At 42.0% G+C, this 20,913-nt stretch overlaps 1 protein-coding gene across 1 annotated transcript in view; it reads left to right on the plus strand.

The window, feature by feature from the left end:
- The window catches only part of LOC134945813 (sulfotransferase 1B1-like), a 44,918-nt gene extending 24,788 nt beyond the window's left edge, over positions 1-20,130 (plus strand). The window contains exons 6-8 of the mRNA XM_063935325.1: positions 16,476-16,570; positions 16,653-16,833; positions 16,947-20,130. Coding sequence (XP_063791395.1) covers positions 16,476-16,570; positions 16,653-16,833; positions 16,947-17,059 — 389 coding nt within the window. The 3' untranslated portion in view covers positions 17,060-20,130. The remainder of the gene's footprint in view (positions 1-16,475; positions 16,571-16,652; positions 16,834-16,946) is intronic.
- Positions 20,131-20,913: the final 783 nt, after the last annotated feature.

The following is a 20,913-nucleotide window of genomic DNA, read 5'->3' on the forward strand; positions in this document are numbered from 1 at the left end:
CAAATTCCTGCACAATTTTCTTAGCTGTAAACATAGCGGTATTTGTAGCTGCTGGAAAAGCTTCGACCCAATTCGAGAAAACATCTATACAGACAAGTACATATTTCAAATTTCGACATGGGGGTAATTGAATGAAGTCAATTTGTATTACCTGGAAAGGGCCGCCGGCAGGTGGGATATGGGATGGTTCTGTAGGTATTGCTTTTCCAATATTCTTTCTCAGACAGGTAAGGCATGACATTGCTCTTTTACTCGCATGAGAGGAGAATCCTGGGGCGCACCAGTATGCTCTTACCAATTTGCACATCCCCTCCTTGCCTAGATGAGTCAGCCCGTGAGCTGCTTCAGCCAGACATGGAAGGTATGCCCTGGGGGCCACTGGTTTACCATGTCCATCCGTCCAGAGCCCTGAGGACTCCTGGCCATATCCCTTTGCCTTCCAGACTGCTCTTTCCTGTGTGGAACACAAATTCTGCATCTCACACAACTTCTGTGTGTTGATGGTATTAAATACCATCAACTGTGTGGTGTTTGTCCGTGTGGGGGTAGCAGCTGCAAGCTTTGCGGCTTCGTCTGCTCGGCTGTTACCAAGGGATACTGGGTCTTGGCTATATGTATGTGCTTTACATTTGATAACAGCCACTCTGTCGGGTTCCTGTATCGCTGTTAGAAGCCTTTTTATGTGAGCTGCATGCGCTATCGGTGTACCAGCTGCCGTCATGAAATTTCTGAGCCGCCATAGTGCTCCGAAATCATGGACTACCCCGAACGCGTATCTGGAATCGGTGTAGATATTGGCTGACTTACCCTTAGCCAATTCACATGCTCTGGTTAGGGCGACCAGTTCAGCAACCTGGGCTGAGTGAGGTGGGCCTAGCGGTTCCGCTTCTATGGTGTCTTGGTCATCTACGACTGCGTATCCAGTACACAAGTCTCCCGAGTCTGACTGTCTGTGACAACTACCATCCGTGTAGAACGTGAGTTCTGCATCTTCCAGTGGATTGTCACTGATGTCAGGCCTTGCGGTAAAATTTTGGGTCAAATATTCCATACAATCATGTGTATCTTCCTTTGCATTAAATCCTCCTTCCCCATCACTCTCACCTTCCACCCTTTGTGTCTGACCAGGCACACCTGGGAGAAATGTTGCAGGATTTAATGCGCTGCATCTCCTTATGGTGATGTTTACGGGGGCCATTAATGCCAATTCCCATCTTGTAAACCTTGCAGATGAGACGTGTCTGGTTTGGGCAGAATTCAATAAGGCAGATACCGCATGCGGTGTATGGATTGTGAGGTTGTGGCCTAGCACGACATCTTCGCTTTTCGTCACTAGCAATGCTATCGCCGCAACGCTACGCAAGCATGTGGGGAGGGATCGCGCTACCGTGTCTAGCTGAGCGCTGTAGTATGCAATTGGCCTGCTGGCATCACCGTGTTTTTGTGTTAGTACACCTGCTGCGCACCCAGCACTTTCTGTTCCGTATAGTTCAAAGGGTTTCCCATAGTCTGGCATACCTAGTGCTGGTGCCTGCGTTAGGCACTGTTTGAGTCTCTCAAATGCTGTTTCAGATTCGTCTGTATGCGAAATCCGATAAGGTTTGTTTGAAGAGACCATTTCCTGCAAAGGTAGCGCCAATATGGAAAACCCTGGGATCCAATTACGGCAATACCCACACATTCCTAAAAACGTCCTGATCTGTTGCTGGGTTTGTGGCAGTGTCATGTCTCTAATGGCTTGGATTCTATCAGCGGTCAGGTGTCTCAGTCCTTGTGTTAGACAGTGTCCCAAATATTTTACCTTAGCTTGGCATAATTGCAACTTGTCTTTGGAAACCTTGTGACCTGTGTCTGAAAGATGAAACAGGAGCTGTTTCGTATCCTTCAGAGATGCTTCCAGTGAATCTGAACACAGTAATAAATCGTCCACATACTGTATCAATACTGATCCACTGTCTGGTTGGAAAGACTGTAAACAATCATGCAAAGCCTGAGAAAATATACTTGGACTATCTATGAAACCTTGGGGTAACCGAGTCCACGTGTATTGGACTCCTCTGTATGTGAATGCAAACAAATATTGGCTGTCAGGGTGCAGAGGTACCGAAAAGAAAGCGGAGCAGAGGTCAATAACAGTGAAAAATTTGGCAGTGGGAGGAATTTGCATTAGGATGACAGCTGGATTAGGCACTACGGGGAACTGACTCTCAACTATTTTGTTAATCCCCCTTAGATCCTGCACTAGCCTGTAACCCCTCCCCCCACTCTTTTTAACAGGGAAGATGGGACTATTTGCTGTGCTGGACGTTCTTACTAGAATGCCCTGTTGTAGCAAGCGCTCTATTACGGGAAAAACTCCTAACTCCACCTCTGGCTTCAGAGGATACTGTGGGATTTTTGGAGCTATCCTACCATCTTTTACTTGCACAACTACTGGAGCTACGTTTGCCATTAATCCAGTGTCCTGTCCATCTTTTGTCCAAAGTGACTCTGGTATCTGAGATATCATCTCTTCTACTTGGGATGGATTCCTATTTGTCATAATGGAATGTGACATTAATTTTGATGGGGAGTCTAACATGTCTCGTACTTCCTGAGCGTGATTTTCAGGAATGTCCAAGAATACACCTTCAGGAGTACAATAAATGACGCAACCCATTTTACATAGTAAGTCTCTTCCCAGGAGATTGGTTGGTGCCGATGCAGCCAGCAAAAAGGAATGCTTGGTATGCAAAGGCCCTATTGTAATCTCGGCTGGTTTGCTAACAGGGTAGTGCTGGACTACTCCTGTTACTCCCATGGCTGGAATTGTCCTACCAGTGGTTCTCATGCCCACTGTCGAATTTATCACTGACTTGGCCGCCCCTGTGTCTACAAGAAAGTTTAAAGTTTTACCAGCTACATTGATTGCAATTTCTGGTTCGTTTCCAAGACTAGCAATCAACTTAACTGGCTGCAGATTACAGGTATGGCCACACCCCTATTGGGTATGCTGACCTCCCTGAATCCCGCTGGCAGCAACTACTTGTGAGGGAGTTAGCTGGGAACTACCAGAGGCATGCCAATCTCTGTTCGGGGGATATCTTTTTGTTTCCCCTGTATGTGGCTCAAAACTCCGCCTCTGTGGACCCTGCTCCCAATGTCGTGTGTTGTGTTGTTGTCTAGGGGGTTGAAAAGATCTTTGTACATTCTTTGTTCTACATTCTCGTGCAAAGTGTCCCGGTCTGTTACAAGAAAAACATGTTATTACACTTGCCTTACCCACAGGATTCGGTGGTACATACGCAGGCTGCCTTGTGGTCAGCGCCTGTATACTTACGGACATCAACTTATCACTTTGCGATTCCCTGTGCCTAGTGATGTTTCTGTCGTGATCAATAGCAGCCTCTCTCAATGTGGACACTGACAGACCTCGCCAACATGGCTGCGTGGTCTGTACCCTAGCTTTTAATGTTTCTTTCAAACCATCCATCAGTACAGATACTGCTACTTCCCGATGGTTTGGGTTGGTCTTAATGTCTTCTATACCAGTGTACTTTGCCATTTCTAATAGTGCCCGGTGAAAATATTCTGTTGCCGTTTCGGACTCCTTTTGCTTAATGGAAAATATTTTATTCCATTTAACAACGGCTGGGAAATACTCTTTTAGCTGTAAATTTATCCTTTTTACATTATCCTTGTTGTACACGTCTGTAAGCGGTACATCTTTATCCAATGCACAGTCAGCTAAAAATTGAGTTGCGTCAACATTGGAAGGTAAACAAGCTCTTAGCAGTATCTGCCAATCCTTGTTGTTGGGTTCTACAGTGTTACCTAGATCCCTGATGTATTTTTGGCTAGCAACTAAATCCTTTCTGGGGTCAGGAAATTCGGACACTATTGTTCTTAATTCCATTCTGGAAAATGGAGTGTACATGGCAATGTTCCTTATGGGAGTGGCTCCAGACACATCTGTTTTTCCATTGGGAACTGCTATTACCCTTACAGGAGCAATTCTAACAGCCTCTTCCTGTGTAGATTCTACAGCTTGTTGTGGTACAATTGTTTCAGTGTAGTGCATGGTGCCGTACTTACCCGTTGACACGACCTCACCTATCCCTCCGCTAGGGGCTTTCACTAATCTCGTGGGTGTCGCTGTGCCTACTGTGGTTTCTGCTATGGTGGCTGCAAGAGAGAGAGCTGAAATTGTTGCTGAATCGTCTTCTTGATCACACTCCTGAGGAAGGTTCAAAACAGGGTACATCTTGCACGGGTTAATACTTGCATGAGTTATTTGGTTAACATCATTAACATTTACAGTGTTACTAAGAGTTTGTGTTTTACAACCCAGTGCGTTTCTCTCCGCAATCAACCTCTCTCCTGCAATGTATGGTGGAGGAGGAGCTGTGGCAATCAACTTCCTGACTGCCCCAGATCCCGCCGCCAGAGCCAAACCTCTCTGTATCTCACCTTCCTGGTGCCATAACTGTAAACAATCATGATGTTGAATTCGTCTCTTTGTTGATTTTACGAGGCATATCCTCCTCCTTAAATTTTGTAACACTTCTGGACTGAAGCTACCTATTCTTGGGAATTTGTCCCTGTCTTGTACAGTCATTCTCTCCCATTCATCACATAAAGATTCGGTGTGAATTCCATATTTTTCACACATTACATATCGTGCCGACCCAACTGGTCGGTTCACAGAATCAACCTGAACCAGGGTTGATCGCCCCCTACCTGAACAAATGGCCCCCATAATCTGCAGGCGTTGCTTATTCCTCCTTGAATATCAAGGCTTTCAGCGAACCCTTACAAACAAACCAAGATGTCCTTGGGCAGGCCGGCGGTGGTGGTTTATCAAGTACCCCACTTACTTCTCGCCCACGTTGGCCAGTACTGCAATCACTGTAACCAGAGCTGCTGTACCCAACCTAGGGCCCCTGTGAACCTTTATTTACTGGAACATATGAGGGTTACCCGCAGGACACTTACTCTTTCCAGTAAAGTTGGGGTTGTTAGATAGTTCCTGAGTGACCAGCGAACTTCCCTTCCAAAAATAAAAAATTACACAAATCACGTCAGAATGTACAGATAGCGTTTGTGACCACTTTACTCTAATGGTATTAGGTCAGATTACTAACTACTGCACACAATAACGTGCGGTCCAATCGTTCAGTATACGAGCACTACTTGTCATGTACTGAAAGATCAATGGAATCTATGTTTCCGGCTGCGATTCCTTCAGCCAGAGCTTATGGCCTATATGGGTTCTGCACCAACACCCCAGGCGTTGTGCCACTGGACTTTTATAGCGGACCTCTTTGTCTATTTTACCTGTTACCTTATGACCTCCTGGTCTTGTTACCTTATGACCTCCTGGTCTTGTTACCTTATGACCTCCTGGTCTTGTTACCTTATGGTCCGCTATACTCTAATGCTCAAATATTATTTAACCAGGGATGCCTCCCTAGCCACCGTATATGTCACTTACACGTATGTCCCTTGACGAGTACCCGGCTTTCCTTTTGGTTCCACCTTAAAGTTATATAAACTTTTGTATACAAAACACACTCACTCAACACATGTACACTTTTGTTTCTATATCTATTTCTGCGCAGAAATTGTCTTTAGGCCAAAAGTGTTACCAATTAGGAGCAGGATCTGTTAAACTAAATTTCAGATTTTCCAAAAATAGATTTGCGTTATTTACCGTGTCGCGTTATCTACCGCTGTGCGTTAATTATCGCCTTTGCGTTACTTCACTTTATCACAACTTGAGCTACGTGGGCGTAACCGGACGCTACGTTGCGTAATGAACACTGCGTGCGTCTGCCTTTTGGATTGCGTACGCTAGTCTTTGTTAGCGACACGTGTACGCAATGCAAAGGATCCACCGTAACACAATATATACTTTTATCAATGTAAATGATCCCTGATCATCTACCGCAATCCACACTGACTGCCTTGTATCTCAGACAAACCGTGTGTTTGTTCTATACTTTAACTATCACCTCTACTATGAAATAACAGCAAATCTCTTTTTAGCACTTTCTATCAACTATAAAATTTGGCAAACAGGAATAGTGATATACGAAAATGAAACAGAAAATGCAGATATATGTATGCGTGCGTGTATACGCAAGACAGAAGAGAAATAAAACAGTTTTAAAAGACACAAGCGTTTTGTTCTTACTTCCGGTTCCCGGATTCCTTCAGCACTCTTTATCTAAGCGAAGCAGACGCTTATCCAATCAGCACTGCAAGGAATATGATCCCGCCCTTTGCTGATGGATAATGTCTGCTGATCTACCTAGTGCAGATATGAGAAGGATAGGACGAGTCCCCAATTGACAATGCTAAATTCCTTTGTCGTATAAACAACCCTTTATGAAGCTAAGAACACTGTACGCTGTTTACTTAAGAAGTACCGTAATGGTACGCTAGTTGCGTAACGATCGCTCAGCCGTAGGCGAGACGCTCAAGCGTCACGTTCGCTCACGGCCCAGGGATCACAGGACAGAATGATTCGCTATGGCGTAGCGGTTCGCTCGAGACCACGAGGAGATCACCAGCGGCGCAGACGCTCACAACGCTATACCTTTATGATGAAACCTTATACCAATGAAATACACTGAATACCTTAATGTGAGTACAGGGTGTAAGTGCAACCTTGTGTAACCTGACTAACTACAAAGCTGCTTGAGCGTCACCGACGCTCAAGTGAACACTTAACACTATAGGAAATACACAGATGCTGGTTTAGGTTCCAAAGCCTATTAACTGTATTATATCTAATATACTTGTAAAAGGGGATAACAGTACAAATGATACACTACAATATAACAGAGACTTCCTAACCACAGAACTAAACAATAAATACAAAAAGACAATACTACACTGACCTAAATGCAATACAATACAATACTATCTAATACAATACAATACTAGCCTAGTCTAGGGGAGATATGAGAGAACAGAACAGAGAGAGAGAGAGAGAGAGAGAGAGAGAGATGAGATGAGAGAAATTGGCTCACAGAAAGACAATGATAACGGAGAGAAACTTACGCACAAAGGGTATGATCGCCTGCGCCTCGATATCCAGCTCCCGGCTATCAGCAGATAACCGTTGATGAGAGAGTGAGAGCTGGATGTGGTCGGCCTGCCTATTTATGCCCCACACACAATGCAATCTCCTGGTCCTACAATCCCATTGTCCATTGGCCGAAGGAATTCGGCCCTGCATCATAACAAAAGGTCATAGGGTGATTCATACAGGTGGGCTGTGACGATTTCCAACAGCTCAGGTGGGTGGGAAACTGGGTTTCCCGCCGCATACCTGAGTATGTGTAATTAATAGAAATGGACATAAACTTCTTATGTCCATAACTATTCGCACGAGCGATTAATACGCTCCAAACCAACACCGGAATATTGCTAATTAAATACTCTTCCGATGGGTACCAAACACTGCTGTATGATTCCTGTTAGACCCTTCGCACGATATAAAGAGGGATTCCTCAGCTCTGGGACATTGTATTTTAACCAAACTTTCAGAATCTATCAAAGGGACCATGATCTATAAACTACATTAATTGTGAACATTTGTAACGAATGAGTCGCACGCTACGACTACATAAACTCTACCGTAAATACGCATACCGCGCCTGCGAGTGCACGTTATTGCGGGTATGCGCATCCACGGGAGAGCGCACGCACGCGCAGCGCGGACCAGTGTGCGGTGCAAATATGGCAACGTGCATTGAGACATTTTTCTGACTTTGACACAATGCTCCTCATTCAGCATGAATTGCATTTGTGAAGTTGCTCGCAGTGTTGCCTTATAGGTAATTGTCTGCACTTAGTATAATATTAGGGCAATGGATATTGTCTGAATCAAAATATAATTCATTATAAATAGGCGATGTTACCATAGTGGACAGTATACTGGATATATATAGTAAGGAATAGATATGAAATAAGTTTGAATGTATGAGGTAATGTTTAGCTGATTTAAGAGATTAGGTTTGTGTATGTGTTTATATAGATATACTGTATATTTGTGTTTTACAGCAAGATGGTAAAAAATAGTGTAGGGAACAGGTTTATTCTGCTCTAGTCATAAATAAGGCCAGAGAGGTTACAGTAAGATCAAGAGTCATTGTAGAGAAAAGGTATTAGGCCATAAATGATAATAGGTATGTGACAGAGCTCTGTTGGTCATTGGAATTCACAGGTGTGCTTACAGTAGATCAGAATCTACTGGTTTGTCTATTGTCCAGTGAAGGTTAAAAGCTAGGGAGTATAAATTAACTACTATGAAAAGAGATCACATCCATTGATAAAACATTGTGTAACCGACCCCAGGAAAACTTGTCAATACAACAGAACTTTGGATGAAAAGACATTCCAGATTTTACAATACTATACTTGCTTAAGGCAGTGTGGACACCACACTTTTATGACACCATGCCTCCGTGAACAGGACACGACAGCCCAGTTCAATGTTTGTTTTATTACACCTTGGAATCTGACAAACCTATAATTACCTATTCCATTGGAAACTATGAGAATATGATAGTTTGAATTGGTAAAATATGAGATAAAAGGACCAGACTTGTAGTTAGGAGTTAGAAGGAAGAGGGAGAGGGAGAAGAAGAAGGAGAAGGAAGGAAGTCAGTCAGGAGGAGAAGTCATGGAGAACATGCAGAAGGAATGATTCTTGGGATGGCAATCTTTAACTTGCAAGTATACATTTTATGTTAGCAATTGAAACTGTTTGTGAAACTTATGTCATGTTGTTTTATGTTATGTAACGAAGGAAGCATATATAATTATAATTAGTATATATATCACTACTGTGTATATCTTATTCTGTACGATTTGATCTGCCTGTAAATAAAGAATCATATAAAAAGAGCGGTAATATTCAAGCTTGAACTCTCTTTAAGGAATCTTAACTTAATAACTTCATAAGTCATATGTATAAGGACTGCATATATGTATCAGCCAATTAGTTTGTAAGCCTGACATAATATATTTGCAGATATATATGATAAATGCATATTAATTGAAATATATCCATATATTAAATACCATATATGATATATTAAATATTAATATTCATAAATATGATTCCATAAAGCAATATTGGCGACCACGAATTGGACTTGTTATTACTGAATCTGATTATCTGATTTATAATATTTATGAGGAGTAGCAAATGCTATAAGCTGGCTACCAAATCTGCAGAATCACGGTGGGGATGTATCTATGAAAATTTATTACCATTGTGTAATGTCAATTTTGTATTCTGTATAACCTAGGATAAATGTGTTAGTGCAATATACGTTATTTTAACTAACATAATATCTATTAGGAAGCAGCACCAAAGGCTATAAGCCTGCTGGCAAAATACAAGATCACAGTGGAATAGGTTACAAATGAGAATAAAGAATTTAAAGGCCTAGAATAGAAAATGTGCACAGTGGAAAAGAGTATTTCCAAATAAATGTATAAATGTACCAGGTATTAGAGTTTAACCTTAAGACACCGGTCAATCTTAAGGAGAGGATACCTTCAGTACTAAAAACAAAGAATATATAAATTTAGCATTGAAATGTTAAAAATGCAAAAGTTTTCTGTAGCATTTAGAAAAATGCGCAGAACTGCGGCTCTAGAAGCCAAACAGAAATGTAAAGAAGAATCAGGTTCACGTCTTCGTAAGGCGTGCCTGACCATTAATGCAAAAATGCATTCGTTATTTAAGTCCCTTAAACAGAAAAATAAACAGAAAAAGTTTGGGGCAGAAGCGAAAAGCCTGACAGTTTGTAATCAAATTGTCAAGATCTCTGATGAAGAGATAACATCCAGCAAGCAAGCTGAGATAGAAACACCAAACAGGAATAGTGTTGAGGTATGTGAAACTCTGTACACAGAGTCTACAGGAGTCAGAAATGACTTAATCAGTCAAGATCCTAAAATTAAGGAAAGTTACATGTTGCAGGACTGCATCAATGTGCAGCGCATGGAGTCTGCTATGGTCACACAGACCACCAGCAGAACAGCCTCTGTGGTAAAGGAAGAAAGTAGCAATGTGCCGGATGTGTCTATCATCAGACAGCACATTAATGTAAAGGAGGTAGCAGCAATAGGAGATGTCCCCTATACTGTGTCTAGTAAGGGGGAAGATCATTGTAACTCAGATTATGAGTATTCTGCTGAATACACTCTCAGAGTTCCCAATGTAAATGAAGAATTTGTTATGCCCTTAGGCAAAGGTGAATTGTCAGCAGATTTAAACACTGATAGCAGCAGTACAGTGCACACAGGGGTGGGGAAGTTCCCCATGGTGAAAACTCCCATGGCAACCAGAGTTGCAAACCTTGAAATGTATTCACCTGGAAACATGTTTAAAGGGAAAATCCATGAAATTAATTCAGGAATGCATGTTTACAAACAAAGTTCCCAAACTTATGTAACCCCCACAGAGCACTCAGAGACTTCTAGTGATGGTGCAAATGTTTGCATGCTCTCAGAGAGACCACATGCAGAGTGTCATTCTGCAAACCACACACCAATTAACAATGACAAAAAGGATCACCAGGATGAAAATGTTTTTATGCCCTGGTGCCATAACCATTTTATTACAGGTGTGGAAAGACAGAAAGCCCTGGGACCTGCAATACATATTTGGCAAAGTTTAACAAGTTTCTCTCCCCACAAAAGTAGGTTTTTTCAGAAGCTCCAAGATTCTTCCAAACTAAGGAGCCACACCAAGCAGCAAACGCTATGGTTAAAGACAGTCTGGGACCAGGCTGCATCACAAGGGAGTATGGTCACAAGTGAATACGGTAGTATCATTCCTTTACTTGTTAGATCCAATGAAGCCATTGTTTGCTTTGATGTTCAAACAGCCACAGTTTCCAAATTAAACCTGCATCATATCTGCAGCGACAATTATGCTGTCATTGACACACAATGTGACAGGAAAGATTGGCACAGGCCAGAAACAATTGTTTGTTTGTTATTCAATCGTTAAAAGACACATTTGTAAATTCTGTACCTGATAACATGCAGCAGATAGGACAGAATGCATAGCAAGCTATGTTAAATCACTGTATAAATATCTGTGATATTCATTGTATGTATTTTTGTTTTGATTCATAGTAATCCTGGCAACCTGTATACAGAATGGTGCAAGACTCCAAAAAGACTCCAATTTACAAGGGAAAAGGTCTTCATTAACCCTTTCATCGCTGCTATCCAGCAAAATCTACATAGCATCCCTAAAGACTGATATATGGACAAATCCTCAAGGAGTTTTCCAGTTTCACAAGAAAGGGGAAGGTTTTCATTAACCCTTTCATCACAAGTAATCATTACTTGTCTTTTAAACTACATGTACACCCCCACAACAGTGTACAGCACATCTCATCACTGTGATTATACAGAACTGTCTCATCCCTTCATATACCTCAATCAAATATATGTAAACATTTGTCTGATATATATATATATATATATATATATATTATGTAATTGTATTATATACCTTGTAAATATTTTATGTTTTTTTAATATTACACAGTAGATACTATCTATGCTTCCTTCGTAAAAGCTTCAAAAGTAATTAAATATCTAATACTGGATGGAATTAGATTTAGTTAAAGCCATTCCTAAATGATATTTAATATCTGTTTGAAGCAAAATTATATTCATTTATTGTATTGATAGGATGTTACTATATACACATCAAAAGCATTTTAAATAATTATTAGTCAAAATATAGGTAGGATAGAAAACGCCTTTATATGGGTTAAACTGGTATAAGGTTATGTAAGATTGAGATGTATAAATAGGTACAAGGTAGAATAAGGAGATTTAAGACTGCATGGTAATTTATTCAGTGAGGAAATACAGTAAACAGAGTAGGTGTACTACTCACAGCCATTTGTGGTACTATTGCCCGAAGACAATTAAGACCTACTATTAACAAGCAAGGAAAGAAAGAAAGAAAGAAAAAAAAAAAAGACTGTTTCATATATGCCTGTTCTATTCAAAATCACAACCTGTTTGTGCAAAAGCAATATGGACACTGGTCACAACTGCGGCATTGGATAAACGCAAAGGAAACAGAACTGCTAAAGACTGTATAAAGACTATTACTATTACTGAGGGTCGTCACAAGTACTGAATGTTCAAGACACAGCACTCGACGTACACAGCCCTCTGCCTCAAACAGCGAAATGGCAAGCAAAGGAGCAGCTGCTACGAAGAATTCTACTTCTAGTAATGGTGCAAATGTTGCAAACGCAAGGCCATAATGCAAACGCAAGGCATCTCCAATTGCAAGCAAACCACGCAGATGACAGTCTTATCCCAGTAAATTGCTACATACAAGAACAGCAAAAATGTCCAAACGTACTGATCCAGATACAGAAAAAAGGTCTACAATTGGGCTATGGTATTCCAAATGTCTGTAGAAATTAGTTTTCCTCATGAATACTGAATAAAAACCTCAGTTTTGTCTGCTTTAGTTAAAAGTAGAATAAGGTTAGGTAAGCTAAGAATTTTTAGAGATTTTTAAAATCATAATGGTTATTATTATTACACTTATGGTATATATTATGGTTACAACGAAAGTTATGTTTGAAGGAATATTTTGAAATGTATTTGGAAGCAATTACGCTAGTTTAATGTGTGGCCAATCAAAAGAATTTCTCATGGCCACAAGGGGGCGACTGTTGCCTTATAGGTAATTGTCTGCACTTAGTATAATATTAGGGCAATGGATATTGTCTGAATCAAAATATAATTCATTATAAATAGGCGATGTTACCATAGTGGACAGTATACTGGATATATATAGTAAGGAATAGATATGAAATAAGTTTGAATGTATGAGGTAATGTTTAGCTGATTTAAGAGATTAGGTTTGTGTATGTGTTTATATAGATATACTGTATATTTGTGTTTTACAGCAAGATGGTAAAAAATAGTGTAGGGAACAGGTTTATTCTGCTCTAGTCATAAATAAGGCCAGAGAGGTTACAGTAAGATCAAGAGTCATTGTAGAGAAAAGGTATTAGGCCATAAATGATAATAGGTATGTGACAGAGCTCTGTTGGTCATTGGAATTCACAGGTGTGCTTACAGTAGATCAGAATCTACTGGTTTGTCTATTGTCCAGTGAAGGTTAAAAGCTAGGGAGTATAAATTAACTACTATGAAAAGAGATCACATCCATTGATAAAACATTGTGTAACCGACCCCAGGAAAACTTGTCAATACAACAGAACTTTGGATGAAAAGACATTCCAGATTTTACAATACTATACTTGCTTAAGGCAGTGTGGACACCACACTTTTATGACACCATGCCTCCGTGAACAGGACACGACAGCCCAGTTCAATGTTTGTTTTATTACACCTTGGAATCTGACAAACCTATAATTACCTATTCCATTGGAAACTATGAGAATATGATAGTTTGAATTGGTAAAATATGAGATAAAAGGACCAGACTTGTAGTTAGGAGTTAGAAGGAAGAGGGAGAGGGAGAAGAAGAAGGAGAAGGAAGGAAGTCAGTCAGGAGGAGAAGTCATGGAGAACATGCAGAAGGAATGATTCTTGGGATGGCAATCTTTAACTTGCAAGTATACATTTTATGTTAGCAATTGAAACTGTTTGTGAAACTTATGTCATGTTGTTTTATGTTATGTAACGAAGGAAGCATATATAATTATAATTAGTATATATATCACTACTGTGTATATCTTATTCTGTACGATTTGATCTGCCTGTAAATAAAGAATCATATAAAAAGAGCGGTAATATTCAAGCTTGAACTCTCTTTAAGGAATCTTAACTTAATAACTTCATAAGTCATATGTATAAGGACTGCATATATGTATCAGCCAATTAGTTTGTAAGCCTGACATAATATATTTGCAGATATATATGATAAATGCATATTAATTGAAATATATCCATATATTAAATACCATATATGATATATTAAATATTAATATTCATAAATATGATTCCATAAAGCAATAGCAGGCAGCTTTGCAAGTGCGATCCATACTAATGTAAATGCATTAGGAGGCGTTGCACACTTCCTTGCTGCATTTGCGATCCCAGTGCGGCGACCGGGAACTACTGGTTGCGATGTTCCCCGCAGATTGCCAGCCTCAGCTTACTCAGGCTGGCCATCGCAGGGGGCCTTGCAAGGCCAAGAAATCTGCATCTGAGATGTAGACCGTGACCTCGCCACTCCTGGAAATCGGGGGCGACGCGCCTCCGTTTCTGGACATGTCGGCTGTCTCCACCCCCGCCCTGCCTCCTGAACACCTCTGCCTGTCAATCAGGGAGAGGCTGTTGCAAAAATGCGAGCCACACGCAGGACCCACTCTGCACCTGCGCAGAACAGGTCCTGCGCAGCTTCATGATAATCGGGAAACTGCGCAGGGGATTGCATAAGCGATCCATGCTGAATGAGGCCCGGTATTACAGCATTGTATTATCATAGTGGTATCACATCTTAGCAGTATTGTAGCATTGTACTAACCTAGTATTATCACAGCTTTGCAGTATTGTAGCATTGTAGTAGCCTAGTAGTATCACAGCATAGCAGTATTGTAACATTGTAGTAGCCTAGTAGTATCACAGCATAGCAGTATTGTAACATTGTAGTAGCCTAGTAGTATCACATCTTAGCAGTATTGTAGCATTGTAGTAGCCTAGTAGTATCACAGCATAGCAGTATTGTAACATTGTAGTAGCCTAGTAGTATCACATCTTAGCAGTATTGTAGCATTGTAGTAGCCTAGTAGTATCACAGCATAGCAGTATTGTAACATTGTAGTAGCCTAGTATCACATCTTAGCAGTATTGTAGCATTGTAGTAACCTAGTATTATCACAGCATAGCAGTATTGTAACATTGTAGTAGCCTAGTAGTATCACAGCATAGCAGTATTGTAACATTGTAGTAGCCTAGTATTATCACAGCATAGCAGTATTGTAGCATTGTAGTAGCCTAGTAGTATCACAGCATAGCAGTATTGTAACATTGTAGTAGCCTAGTATTATCACAGCATAGCAGTATTGTAGCATTGTAGTAGCCTAGTAGTATCACAGCATAGCAGTATTGTAGCATTGTAGTAGCCTAGTAGTATCACAGCATAGCAGTATTGTAGCATTGCAGTAGCCTAGTAGTATCACACAACATAGCAGTATTGTAGCATTGTAGTAGCTTAGTGGTATAACAATATAGCAGTATTGTAGTAGCTTAGTGGTATTACAGCATAGCAGTATTGTAGCATTGTAGTAGCCTAGTAGTATCACAGCTTAGCAGTATTGTAGCATTGTAATAGCCTAGTAGTATCACAGCTTAGCAGTATTGTAGCATTGTAATAGCCTAGTAGTATCACAACTTAGCAGTATTGTAGCATTGTAGTAGCCTAGTAGTATCACAGCTTAGCAGTATTGTAGCATTGTAATAGCCTAGTAGTATCACAACTTAGCAGTATTGTAGCATTGTAGTAGCCTAGTAGTATCACAGCTTAGCAGTATTGTAGCATTGTAGTAGCCTAGTAGTATCACAACTTAGCAGTATTGTAGCATTGTAGTAGCCTAGTAGTATCACAACTTAGCAGTATTGTAGCATTGTAGTATCACAGCATAGCAGTATTGTAGCATTGTAGTAGCCTAGTAGTATCACAACTTAGCAGTATTGTAGCATTGTAGTAGCCTAGTAGTATCACAGCTTAGCAGTATTGTAGCATTGTAGTAGCCCAGTAGTATCACAGCATAGCAGTATTGTAGCATTGTAGTAGCCTAGTAGTATCACAGCTTAGCGGTATTGTAGCATTGTAGTAGCCTAGTAGTATCACAGCTTAGCGGTATTGTAGCATTTTAGTAGCTTAGTGGTATCACAACATAGCGTTATTGTAGCAACCTAGTAGTATCACAGCATAGCAGTATTGTAGCATTGTAGTAGCCTAGTAGTATCACAGCTTAGCAGCAGTATTGCAGCATAGTAGTATCAGAGTATAGTAGTATCACAGCTTAGCAGTATTGCAGCATAGTAGTATCAGAGTATAGTTGTATCGCAGTATTGCAGCAATGTAGCATCACAGTATAACTGTATCTCAGTTTAGCAGTATAAAGGTATTACAACATAGTAGTAGCATAGCTGGATCACAGCATACCACATGGAGGATCACAGGTACAGGTATACTGTATGTGGGTCCTTCCTGCATCACAGAACAAAAACTATTCAAATACAAGGCCTTAAATACAGTAGGCCACAACTTAACCAGAAGGGAGTGACAAATGTGGTCCCAGGAGGTTAAACCCTTCCTCACATGGGGCGGTCTATCACATTGGCCACATCAAGGACCACCTGATCTTAATAGCGGTTTCTATAAACCCCTTCTAGATAGTAGTCTTGCACGCATAGCCAATTACATGCAGTCTCTATTCTCTCAGTGGGCTGGGGAAGCTGGTTTGATCATGTCCTGGGCTGGTGGCAAGCCAAAGACAAGCATGAAGTCCTGTACTTGTTCTACGAGGATATGAAGGAGGTGAGTCTATAACGTAAGAGGGAGCGAGATGGGGACCATTTCACGTTAAGCCTCTGACTGGACATCATTCATTTCTGGACAGAACCCAAAGGTTGAGATCAGAAAGTTGATAAAGTTCTTGGGGAAGGAACTATCGGAAGATGCTATTGAGAGGATCTACCAGCACACATCCTTCAAGAGCATGAAAGAGAACCCAATGGCCAACTATAGCAGTATGCCACCTAACGTGATGGACCCCTCACGCTCTCCCTTCATGAGGAAAGGTAATGAGATGTCTCCACTGCAGAAACTCTCCAGACTACTTACCACTTTAAGTCATTTCCTTGAAAGAACCTCAGATCTATCATTAAATGTATTTATTGTGTTTTTTATTCAGGAGAGGTTGGTGATTGGATGAATCATTTCACAGAGCCCCAGAATAAAAGATTTGATGCAGAATATAACCGAAAAATGGCGGGAACTGACCTGAAGTTCCGCACCCACATCTGAGGTCAACCCTTGACATAAAACGGAGTAATGGACCCAGCTGGCCTTGAAACGAAGAGACAGTCATTGTCATCGCATGCCAATCTAATTGTGCAACCAAATCCAGAAGTGATGAAGCTTCTAAAATCTCAGGTGCAAGAGATGGATCTGCCAGTCATACAGAGATCACCACCGTTGACTGGCAGAGTACAGAAAAGCCAAGACACGTCCATGTAGGAGTTTGTCACTGCATAACCAAAGAAGTCTAAGCCACAGGCGATATATTAAACCCACAGAGATGATGTTCTCAGCTAACGCGTTGTTAGGCGCTGGACAGTAAAACCAGGATGTTATTGGAGAGTTCACAAGCAATTTATCACTATTAGGTGCACTAGACTGGGAGGGTTCCGGATGTTAGTGAAAAAGCGGGAGTCACTACTGTATGCTAATCACGGGCACTGAGATCCTGGCAGGCACGGAGCCTTTGCCAAGGAGCGTCTGCATAGGGCAGAAGTTTACTATATATTGCTACTGCACATGCATCCGCTTTTGGAATTACACATGACTCAGAACCAGGCTCACTGTATCTGCCCCAAATGGTGCTAAATCTGTTTGAGGTTATTCCAGGAGGTATTTCAAAAGGAAATACCAATCATTTATCAGCCATGCATCATTGAGCCCGGAAAGTGCATCCTAATGCTATTGTATAATGGGCCTAATTCACTGCATTTTTTTAGATCAGCCCGCTGTGCACACGCACAGTTCCCGTCCTGCGTGATCAGTTAATGCGGTTGGGCAGGCAGAGGTGTTGGCGGGGCATTGGTGATGGAGCATTTTTAGGGCAGCACCGGGGAAATGGTGGCATGTCGGTGGTGTTTCCAGGGGGGCTGCGTGTTGTCACACACAGCCGCTCCGATTGAAAAAAAATGGTGGCGGGACTTCTGCCTCGCAGCAAGGCTGCGCCGTTACAAAGTTTCTGCAATCACATTCCAATTGCGGTGCGATCGCAATTAGAGCTTGAACGCAGTTGGTGGGCAGTGGGTAGCATTCTGGACGGCCCCCATCATGCGATTGAAAGAGTAGCAGATTCTGCTTTTTACTGAATTAGGCCCAATGTACAGTATATGGGTGCTAAAACAACCTTTTACCTGTCACTGAGATTTTGGTGATATCTGCTTTGGACATAGTGGGCCGATTCAATTGTTTTGTGGGCGCCCAAATGTATTGGATGCCCACAAGAGCTATTCAGTTGTCCCCGTTGGGCGCGCATACCCCGTATGCTAGTGGTGTAAGTTCGCCCCAGTCACCCAGAGGTATGAAAAATGTTGGTGCCCCCCCATATATATGTCATCACAATAAAATAGACACCAGCACAACTTTATAGCACATGTACAGTACTCCCTCCCCTGATGCTTCTGCGCAGCGGTATGACGATATATACAAAAAAACACACATGCCCTTTTCACTTAAACACACATACGTACACGTCTCTCACTTAAACACATACATGCCTCTTAAGACACACAAATGCCTCTTTTGCTTACACACACGCCTTTCTCTTACACACATGCCTATTTCGCTTAAACACACACATACCTCTCACTTAAGCACACACACGTGCCTTTTTCGCTCACACACATGCCTCTTTTGCTTACACACACACACACACACACACACACACACACACACACACACACACACACACACGTCTTTCACTTACACACATGCTTCTTTTGCTTAAACATGCACATGCCTATTTCACTTACACACACAGACATGTCTCTTCCACTTATACACACAATCTTTTTCTTACACACACACACACACACACACACACACACACACACACACACACACACACACGCCTCTTAACACAAACGCCTCTTAACACACACATGCCTCTTTCACTGAAACACACGCCTCTTTCACACACACACACACACACACACACACACACACACACACACACACACACACACACACACACACGCCTCTTTCACTTGAACACACACACACATTCCTCTTTCACTTACACACACATGCCTCTTTCACCTAAACACACAACTTTCCTTAAAAAAACAGACACACACACCTCACTTAATAACATGCACACACATTAACACAGTGCTGCCAACATTTATTAAAGTCACCCCCAGCACCCACCACTTCCTACATGCACCACACATGTACCATACCTCCCAACATGACCCTCTCCAGGAGGGACAGAATGCTCTGCTCCTGGACTTCCCTCTTAATGTATGATTGCCAGCACCTGTGGTGAAACCTTTATTATCTAGAAACCTATTCAATACAAATGATGGCAATCACAAATTAAGAGAAAAGTCCAGAAGCAGAGCATTTTTCCCTCCTGGAGAGCGTCATGTTGGGAGGTATGCATGCACCACACATGCACAGGTGCTGCCAGTGCCTACCTGTACCTGTGGCTATCAGCCGGGATGGAGGCAGAGAGCTTCACTCGGCCAGCTCAATTGGAAGGGCCTGGGAGGAGCTGTGTGCTGGAGCTCCCCCTAGCAGCAGCCAGTGCCACTGCACGGCTCCCTGGAGATACGAGGATGCAGCTGTCGTGTCACAAGACACAGCTCTGCTCCTCTGCCTGAAAAAATAATGCAGCAGCGGCGATGGATCAGCGGGCAGTGTGGGGACAATGGAGGAGATGTGCCCCCTTCAGGTCAGGAGCCCAGCAGCAGCCGACTCCACTGCCTCCCACAGTTCCGTCATTGCCGTATGCACTCCCATTAGTACCGGGTTTAACCGCGCAAAGCGGCTAAACTCCTTTAAAGTTCAGGTTTGGGGCGCTCATACAGGCGTTTACGCAAATTTCAGCTCACCCCTCAGGCTGCATGCGCTCCTGAATGGACCAACAATTGAATTGCTCATTTGGGCGCCATCTAGTGGCAGCCGGGGAGACCAACAATTGAATCGGCCCCAGTGACTTCATTATATGTTGGGCGACATAACCAAACAACGTACTAAAGCATGGAGTACTCCAACTCTGACAATGAAACTCCAATCTCTGGCATTTAAATGAAATGAAACACAGAATGTACACCTGTAAAATAAAATAATCACAAATACTTTGGCGTTGCTGAGAGGTCTCATTTTCCTACAATGCAGAATGGATTAGCATAAAGCTCGGTACGCACTTGTCCAATCCTCTGGGTATCCAACTCCAGACCAGACTGTTGTCACAATCCTACGGGAGACCTAGGTCGCAGATACGACACTCAATCTATGCTACACACCTGTCCAATTGTGCTGCAGATCTCCGATCTGCTCTGCTGAAACCATCTGCTGAAGGTGCGGTGTCACTCTACTCACTCTTCCAATCTTTGGCATTTACAGGGAAATAACTGGGAAAATAATAATAATAATTTTATTTTTACAGCGCTCTTTCTCCAATAGGACTCAAGGCTCTTAACAGATAGTATGAATATAACACAGCACAGAAACTGTGAACACAATAAAGAGGGGTAGCTTTGCAAGAAATGCACAGACCGTAGAGATAATACAAAGGGTGTGGCAGCCATTTTGGGTTATCAGTTGCAGGATTATTCACCCTACCCATGAAGGATCCAGGTGAAGCAGCCATTTTAGGTGCGCTACCTAATTAACTACTGTATTGGTCTGGTGATTGGAGATTGGGTCTCCTGATCGCTCAAAAACCTTTCGACAAGTCCAGACGACCAGGAAAATACTCTCCCCCCCGCCCCCCCCCCCCCTGTAAAGTGGGCGTCTTCTCACAAAATATGGGAGTGGCCTTACATGAAAATACTTTTTTTACACGCCAGTTTTTGACCCCACACCAACAGACCCTGGCCACCACAGGAAAAAAAAATGACACCATATTATGCCCTACA

The sequence above is a fragment of the Pseudophryne corroboree genome, chromosome 7, assembly GCF_028390025.1.
Source record: "Pseudophryne corroboree isolate aPseCor3 chromosome 7, aPseCor3.hap2, whole genome shotgun sequence".
In the NCBI taxonomy this organism is placed as follows: domain Eukaryota; kingdom Metazoa; phylum Chordata; class Amphibia; order Anura; family Myobatrachidae; genus Pseudophryne; species Pseudophryne corroboree.